Consider the following 9336-nt stretch of genomic DNA (forward strand, 5'->3'; position numbering starts at 1 on the left):
AGGATAGTTTTATCAACCCCAACTCCAAATTTTTTTTTTTTTTTTTTTTTTTTTTTTTTTTTTTTTTTTTTTTACATGCAATTAGATTGTAACTATACCAAAATTGACAATACTAATAGCTTTTTTATAAGCAATCTCCTAAATAAAACTAACCAGTTTTTTCTTGTTTTTATTTTCATTCTGAAAATTCAGCTAAATACTGTTTTTTAAGACATTCTTAAGTACAATCTGTAAGTATCAAGAACAATACGTATGGGATCAAAATTTCAAAAAAAAAAAAAAACCTCTTTCATTTACTTTTCATCTGACTAAGATTACTTTGAACATGTAGCTGTTTGAATTAATTCTCTTATTTTGCTTGTACACATGTACTAGTTTATATGGCATGATGAACTGCAATAAAAAATTTGTAAGAAAATCATAAAATCCATTTTAAGTAACATGATTTTACATTGGATAAGTTCATGACAAAAGAAAGCAAGTGTTCTCATAATTAAGTACATTCCTGTCAAAAGATATCTGAAAGCCAGGGCATAACACTGAGTGAAAGCCAGTAAAAATACAGTGTCAATTACTTCACCATTTCATAAATTAGTATTTTTCTGATGCTAAGGTGAAGTATTTTTTTAGCCAATCATAAATAGTTTTGTTCAACAGTTACATTGTGGAGAAAGTATCACCATTACTAAGTAATTTTCAGCTGAGTTTAATTAATGAATCAAAATAATAATCATGATTGTCTAATAATTTCTCATCATGATAATATGATGTAAAAAAAAATCTATTCAGTCATACAACAGATAGGATGTATCACAATTTTCTGTGAGTGCCTTCACATAAGTTAATTCAAAGAACTATGGTAGCAAACCCCATATTGCTCTGTATTTCATTTACAGCAAAGTACAAATTAAATTCATCTGATGTCACCTTTTTTAATGCTTGTTGCACAAGACAACTTTGTGACCACTGGAGAGGAAAAACTCAAGTTAGTGTGCCTTTAGCAGTGTGGCTGATTCCCAGCTAGATGGAATTGAAATATAACTTTGCTTTGTCAAATCAAATGTTAGAGAATATGTAACTCTAACTGACATTTTGTGATGCAACTTAGATGTTGTGAAGAGGTGCTATACTAATAAAATATCATCTTTTAAGTTTGAAAAAAAAACCTGGCAGCACTTACAAAAAATACTAATGCACCAGTATCTGTGGTTTCTTTCAATTTATGTATCTAAGTAAACTTGCTTTTGGAATTCAAATTTTTTAACAGTTTTAAACAAATGTTTCTCTTTGCTAAGTACTGCCCAGGTCCCATTTAAACAAACGTTTCTCTTTGCTAAGTACTGCCCAGGTCCCATTTAAACAAACATTTCTCTTTGCTAAGTACTTTGCCCAGGTCCCATTTAAACAAACATTTCTCTTTGCTAAGTACTTTGCCCAGGTCCCATTTAAACAAACATTTCTCTTTGCTAAGTACTTTGCCCAGGTCCCATTTAAACAAACATTTCTCTTTGCTAAGTACTTTGCCCAGGTCCCATTTAAACAAACATTTCTCTTTGCTAAGTACTTTGCCCAGGTCCCATTTAAACAAACATTTCTCTTTGCTAAGTACTTTGCCCAGGTCCCATTTAAACAAACATTTCTCTTTGCTAAGTACTTTGCCCAGGTCCCATTTAAACAAACATTTCTCTTTGCTAAGTACTTTGCCCAGGTCCCATTTAAACAAACATTTCTCTTTGCTAAGTACTTTGCCCAGGTCCCATTTAAACAAACATTTCTCTTTGCTAAGTACTTTGCCCAGGTCCCATTTAAACAAACATTTCTCTTTGCTAAGTACTTTGCCCAGGTCCCATTTAAACAAACATTTCTCTTTGCTAAGTACTTTGCCCAGGTCCCATTTACAAGTTGTCGTCTTTATTATTTTATTTTTTTTGCTTCTTTTAATAATAAATCTTAAACTCAAAGCAAATTTTTTAATAATTTTTTTTTTACTATTATGACCTTTTCACCTTAAATTAAACCCAGGCATTTATTACAGCCACAAATAATACTTAAGCTTAATGCAAACTCCAAACATATCCTAGATGAAAATATTTATTTTATTATAAAACAATTTTTTTTTATGGAAAAACTTAACAATATAAAAGCAAATTTGTTAAAATGGCTAAAAATAAAGTGATATCTCAGAATTAATGGTTCCTTTCTACATAAGAAAATATGGCTTCGCCAAAGTGAATTTTCCTCATAATGTATTATCTAAATTTTTAATTTTTAAGAAAATTTTGCAATCTTTTTTTGTTGGTACAAAGTTTATAAAAATGAACTGAAAAAAATTTTAAAAAATTTAATTGTAGATTTTTATTTAAAATAGAAAATTGAAAAGCTTTTCTTTGTTTGATGAATATGCATAAATGTTAAAAATGGTAATTGATATTGTTTGTTATGCTATTAATATTATTTATGATAATATTTTGAAATCTTCTTAAGATCAAACACCTACACCAACCCGTTTCATGCAAACCTCAGATGTTGTAGATTCTCAGCTCTTTGAAGAAATTAATCCATTTGATCAGGTACTCAAATGTTACTGTTATAATTCGTTTGATCACTGTTATAAGGTGTTAATGTTACTGTTATAATGATCAAATGTTTACTGTTATACGGTGAAATATAATTTGTAGGTGAAGTTGTAGCCAAGTTGTTTGTAGGTCGAGGAAACATACTTTTTTGTTGGTGCTTTTTAATTTTTGTTTATTAACAGGATTTTAGTTTAGCGTCTAAGAACCAACATCGTTCTGATGTAATTCATGATGATACTACTTCAAACAACATAAAACAATCAAAAGGGCCACTACAGGTAAACATTAGGCTTTGTTAATTTTGTTATGATTTTGGCAATGTTAAAAATACTGTTGTTAATATTTTAAAATTATATCAACATTTCATTCTGTTGTTAATATTTATAATTCTAAACTAAGTTAGCAGATGATGCATAAGTTAGAAAATAAGTTTAAATTTAATTTTTCTAGCTGAGTAAACATTTGTGTGGTTTTATGCATATGTAAAAAATATCTATCAAATGTTTGTTTTAATATTTAAAACAAATTTATTTAAAATGAGTTTAAATGCAGCAGAACAAGAATCTTTAAAAATGTCTTAAATTTTTTTTGCAAAAGTCCTAACTTAGAAAATAGTGAAATCAAAAACCTTTTTGAAAAAGAAGGAATATGTTGAAATATAATCTATGATAACTGAAAAAGGCTTGAAACTGGTCAGTCTTTTTCTGATAAAAAATTTTCTGTTCACATAACATCCTTGTCTGTGCTTTTTATCAGAAAAAGACCAGTTTTAAATGTGGATAATGAATGTTTAGAAAATCAATTTTTTTCCATTCACTCACAAGTATCATGGAAACTTTAACTATTTATTTTGGACTGATTTATTTTGGACTGATTTAAAGTATCTTTAGAGTAATTCTCATTACTCTAAAGATACTTTAAATTGTATGGATGAATTTGTCAATTACATTGATAAGGAATCCAACTCAACAACTGAAAAATTTTGAACATGTGGCTCAAAAAGTTTGACATGTGGCTCAAAAAGTTTGTGAGGAAAGTTAGAAAGTTTTAACAGAGCAAATCTTGATTGTTCACATTAAATTAAAACTAAAAGAAAATCATTTGAATTTTTTACAGTTGCATATGAAAGGTGTCAGCAAAATTGAGATCTTTTGCTGATGATGATGTTTTTTTAAATAAGAAATAACTGATTTTTCTTCAAAAATACTTTATTTTAGAAAAAAAAAAAGATATTAAAGTTTTTATATTGTCTGATAACTCATGCATCACCTATTAAAGTTTTTTCTTGTCAAAATTTGTGATAAGTAAGTTTTACTTTAGTAGTTTAATTAAAAAAAAAAAAAAAGAGTTTTACAACAATCTTATATTATATAGTTACTTCTAATGTGTAGTTTTTGTATTTTGCTCTACATAATAAGCAAGTTCACCAGTACTAAGTACTGGTGAACTTGCTTATTATGTAGAGCAAGTTTTCATTAGAATAAGTAAAAATCAGCACATTGAAAAGCATTGAATCTAAAGTAACTTAGAGAAATCATGTCTTGCATTTAAAGCTATATTTCCAGATGAAGTTATTGGTATCTGCATGTTCTGCTGTCTAAAACCTAAATGGTGTGTGACAGCAGAAGCATCAGGAACCTATTCAGTGGAAAACCACCAACCAGGCTGATTTAATCACACAATCAGCACCACTTAATGAATTTAAAGTAGGATTGTCTAAGGCAACTTTTGTCTTACACTTTTACAAGTGTCAAGCATAATTTCCTGGTATTTACTTGAAAACCATAAATGGTGCATTACTAAGCATAAAATCCAGTGCATCATTAAGAATAATACAATAAGTTGCTTTAAGGGGTCCATTATTTTCACCAAATTTCATTTAATGTAAAATGATTAAACTATCAATTTTTCATCACTTTTACAAGTGTAAAAGTGTACTTCTGTCACTTTTACAAGTGCCGAGCATAATAATTGTTGAAATAGTGAAATGTTTAAAACTGATGCCACCAGTTTTAAACAAACAAATGAAGTTTTATTAATGTCAGTTGATTTTACACTGATATTAAAAAAAAATCCAAAACCAACTAATAATTGATTCGTGAAAGAAAAAAAAAAAGATTTTATATGAATTTATGATTATATTATATAATTTATGATTAGTTTTTAATTTATGATAACTTTGAATGATGTAAAATTAATTTAGAATATGAGAAGTACAATATATGTACTACCATAGACCATTAAAGTAACTATTTGAGCTTACTAGGGTGTCCTTTTCGGCTCTAATGTTCCAAACTTGGGAATCAGGACTTACCGGGTTTAACATTTCAAAACCTGGGATCAGCCAGGTTTGACTGGATTCATCAGGTCAAGGAGTCCTTTAGAACAAGAGATATTGGCAAAAATAGCGCCCTATTTAGAAAATCTGCTAATAAAAATGGGGTAAATTTTTTTTTATTAGTAAAGCTGTTTTTCTAAACTGGAATAACATGGGGTACTATTTTTGCTTATATCTTCTGTTCTAAAGCGCTCTTTGCTAGTATTAATTGAAAACTAATTATCATTTTTCTGGATTTCTATAAATTCAAGTTTAATGTTGATGTACATGTCAGTTGACAAAGAGGCCAATTGCTGAAAAAGCTCTTTCAGAATCAACTAAGTTGAGTCTAATTTATTGAAGAGCATTTGCTTTTGAAGATTGCTAGTTCTCACTTTAGTTGCCTCAAACAACTGTATTTCTTTTTAGTCAGTTTTTCAGTGTCTTTTTTTTTCACGTTCCATTAGGAACTTTTTGAATTCATCTGATAAGATCAGTTTTTTCTTTCTTTTTCAACGTTACTAGTTGTGACCTCCACTTCCAATTCTAGAGATTGCTTTGAACTAAACAGCTTTTGAATCAAAGCTATAGCTACTGATGCAAATAAATGGAATATGTAAGGAATCTGTCTTGACCAAACTTCATCATGATACTTGCACCATTGGCTATAGTACCTATTTGCTCTTCTAGGGAAATGTCATACTCAGTAAGTCTAGTTCTTATAAGATCAATGGATTTCTCAGTGACCATACTTCTAATATTACGTATCATTCCAAGAGACTGAAATCCTGTTCTAAAATGCAAGTTAATTGACAAACTTATCGAGTCTATGACTCATAGATGTACTGAGACTATTAAGTGCAATCAATATGTTATTAATTACTGATCTGATATGCTTTTGATGATATGCTCTTAAAAGCTCCTTTAGGTTTGGAGTCGAAACAATATATTTTTTATTTCTGTAATTTCTTTGGTTATATTGTTGTGTTAATATATATCTGTCTTGTGTAGAGATAATGCTTAGGCTATATTTTTTCTAAATTAATATTCATATTGAAATCAAATTTGTAGGTAGCGCACTGCAATATTTTTATAAATTTTATCCTGTGTGCCTTTCAATTTTTTTATTTAAACTCTCAATAAAATTGTGTATAGAACTTTTTTGTCCTAATTTAAACTATAAGCAAGCAAGATTGCTAAATTTTCTTGATTAATACCAGTTCTATTCGTCTATTTGTTTTTGAGTCTTTGTGCTGGGTATAAAAAAGTACCAAAATCTCTGCATTAGAAATTCAGTTCACATTTCATTTAGTGGTATTTTAGTCCTCGTTTCTCTTCAAAATCGCTACATAAGAAACAGTTCACTTTTCATTTAGTGGTGTTCCTCGTTTCTCTTCAAAATCGCTACGTAGGAAATAGTTCACACTTCATTTAGAGGTGGTTCTCGTTTCTTTTTAAAATAAAGTATTTGGCCCGAATGTAAGAATCGAGTTTGAAGTTTCTAATCAGACTTCGAATTTGAAGTTCGAATTCAAATCGAAGCAGTTTTAAAAACGGGCTTCAAATTTTACAGCTTGAAACCTCAATTTCAATTCTTGTTTTCAGATCTTAGTCTTCAAAATCCTGTGTGAGTGAAGAACACCGAACACAGTGAATAAGTACACTAAAATAAGTTGGTACAAATTATCTTTATTAGAATAGTGCTGTGAGTCGTAAGTTTTTTAGTAATTGAATTTTATTTTTTATTCTGAAGTCTAACCTATCAGAGAGTTTACCTTTCGTGCACTTTTATATTTCGTTATTTCTCTTCTCTAATGCGACAACTTCAATGAGGCTTCTTTTTCATTTTTAAAACTACGTCATGCCTGGCTAAGCATAAAGTGAGTGCGCAAAATGATGAGTCTAACGCTTTTTTCAAGTTAGCGGTGTTCTATGAAATACATATGAAAAAAGTTCTACTGTGTAAATTTTATTCTAAAGTTGTATTTCTTACAGCCATTTTGACATTCTGATGTTTTCACAAGTTTTAAGTTTTAAAAAATATGTTAGTGAGAGAACTTTTAATTGTATTTTTTTTTTACTTCTGTAGACCATTCGTATATTTTTATCGACATATTGATCTACCTAAGTTCTCTTTAATCATACTAAAATCTATGATATTAATTTTTTTTGCAGACGCCGATTCCTATTATAACTCCGATTCCTTCCTTCTCATCGTCAGCTTTACATAGCTTAAAAAAACCTCTGGCTGCAAAGCATACTGCAGAAGAAGGAGAAAATATTTCTGATCAAAAATGTTACTCCACTAGCGAATCCAGCGTTTCTTCAACCACTGAGAGCATTAAAAAAGAAGACGACGAATCCTTTTTAGTTCATCAAAGATATCAAGAACTTTGCCAAACCGAAGAGGATCAAACCCAAACTTCTGAGCAACGGCATTCAGCGGTGTTTGCGCTTTATCAACAGCAACTTCGTGCGCAATCTACTCCATCAGTTATTGTTGAACCGCCCGGGTTGTCAAACTCTGTAAGTTCTTCGACACAACTTAATCAGCAAGCTGCGTCACATGAAGCCTTGAGAGAGCGTTTGACTAAATTAATTAAGTCAGGACAGATAAAAATACGTAAGAATCCAACATAAGATTTTTTTTTTTTTTTAACAGTTTAAATTTGCTATTAGTAAGCTTGACCACTCCGGTGTCAATATTCCTTTTTTCTCTTCAGAATATTATTTTTTCTATTTGTTTTAGAATTTTCTTCCAGTCCGTCATCCACAAAGGTACAGGCAACTATTGTCGGAACTATAGCAACAAAGCAAGCAGGCACCCAATCTGTCGTCTTTCAGAATAACGTAAATCCTCTAGTGTTGTCATCCTTAGCATCTACAGCCGCCTCTCCGTTATCAATAGGTAGCATCACATCTTCAGCACTATCGTCGAATAACTCAGCAGGATCGACATACACTAAACAGGTTTGATGTTGACATAAAGTTGAAAATATTTTTGCATTTAAATTTTACCGTTAGATAGTTCTGTTGCCTAATTTAGAAATTGAGACAAACGGTTCAACAAAACTCTATAAACAACATGGATAATAACAATTCCCTGAATGGAGTTTCTCACCGGATTTCTATGTCTCCTTCTAACCAAGGAAAGTACAAAGATATTATTTTGGAGGACGAAGACTCAATGAAAGAAGGCTCAGAATCAGGAGGCAAAAGAAGAGGTAGAGCTAGCGAAGACTTAACTCCAGATGAAAAGAGAAGGAAATTTCTGGAACGAAACAGGTTACCTTTATATATTTTTTTAGACTTCAATTTTTATCTAAAGTTAAGTCAATTTTTATCTAAAGTTGTTTGATAATTGCTTTCGCTTAGAGCGGCAGCTTCACGGTGTCGTCAAAAGAGAAAAGTATGGGTTAATCAATTAGAAAAGAAGTCTGATGATTTGATGCAAACTAATGCTGAGTTAATGGTAGCGTTATATTTTTCCGAATATAATGATCCCTGTTTCACACACAGTTATTTGTTGTTCCGCGCATATCACAGAAAATCTGTTTTCATTTCTAGAATGAAATCAGCAATCTCAGATCTGAAGTGGCTCAGTTGAAGGCTTTATTGCTAGCGCACAAAGAATGTCCTGTTACATTACAGCAACAACAGAAATCGCTTCTTGGAAGAATTAGCTCAGGGGGTATGGAATTTACAGTGTGCATTTATCTTGAATATGAGTGTACGATAGTATTTGCATCTGTATAGAGTAGTTACAATAGAATTATTACTCCTCATATGTTTAAATCTAGTGGCTTACGTGACAGTTTCTGACGGGCAAATAATTGCCATACATTCTATGAACAATAACGAGTTAAATGGTGATGAACAAGTTACTTCTGCCGAAGAACTCGCTACCAGTGCTCTAACTGATATGGGATCTCTTAATCAGCCTTAATTTGAATTACGTACTATTAGAGTGTACATCTCAGGCGTTCGTAGTTTGCCAGCGCAAGAAACAGCTTTTCAAATAAGCAAGTAGGTTATTTATTACAATGTCAATATATTGATGTAGTGAATAGCTTGTAATTATAAAATAGAGTTTTATATTGTGTACATAGATAATGTACATATTTCTCAAAAGAATGTATTTATGAAGAAAGAGCTTTTAAAACAATATTATTTTGTCTTTTCAGGATTTTTTAACAAAGTTACTTTTTCGTGGAAGTTTTTTTTTTTTTTTTTTTTCTCATATAATTAAGTCCTAAGGGCCTATTCCTCGCGTTTGAAAGACAGTTTGTTAAAGCAGATGTTAATATTTATGTACTTTAAAGATGTTAATGTGGATTTTTTTTACCAGGGCACAACTTTTCCAATTTTAACCCGCAAAGGTTATCAATCGGATATAAAATGTTGTCCATTTTTAGTAAGACATATTTATAAATCACCTCGTCT

General features: G+C 30.5%; 1 protein-coding gene across 5 annotated transcripts in view; it reads left to right on the forward strand.

Moving 5' to 3' along the window:
• The window catches only part of LOC145190243 (uncharacterized), a 15541-nt gene extending 6483 nt beyond the window's left edge, over positions 1-9058 (forward strand). For 3 of the 5 annotated variants that reach the window (XM_090089937.1, XM_090089934.1, XM_090089933.1), the window contains 8 exons: positions 2485-2570; positions 2759-2854; positions 7069-7516; positions 7643-7863; positions 7940-8178; positions 8269-8365; positions 8461-8584; positions 8694-9058. In XM_090089937.1, the coding sequence (XP_089946063.1) occupies positions 2485-2570; positions 2759-2854; positions 7069-7516; positions 7643-7863; positions 7940-8178; positions 8269-8365; positions 8461-8584; positions 8694-8839 (1457 nt within the window). In that variant the 3' untranslated portion in view covers positions 8840-9058. Of the gene's footprint in view, positions 1-40; positions 1306-1888; positions 2571-2758; positions 2855-6765; positions 6938-7068; positions 7517-7642; positions 7864-7939; positions 8179-8268; positions 8366-8460; positions 8585-8693 lie in introns of those variants that run through there. The other 2 variants (XM_090089935.1, XM_090089936.1) reach the window with 2 other exon arrangements.
• Positions 9059-9336: the final 278 nt, after the last annotated feature.

This window comes from Hydra viridissima, unplaced genomic scaffold (genome assembly GCF_058129835.1).
Source record: "Hydra viridissima isolate aposymbiotic clone 2 unplaced genomic scaffold, HvirCarnegie_v1 scaffold_6, whole genome shotgun sequence".
Classification (NCBI taxonomy): Eukaryota; Metazoa; Cnidaria; class Hydrozoa; order Anthoathecata; family Hydridae; genus Hydra; species Hydra viridissima.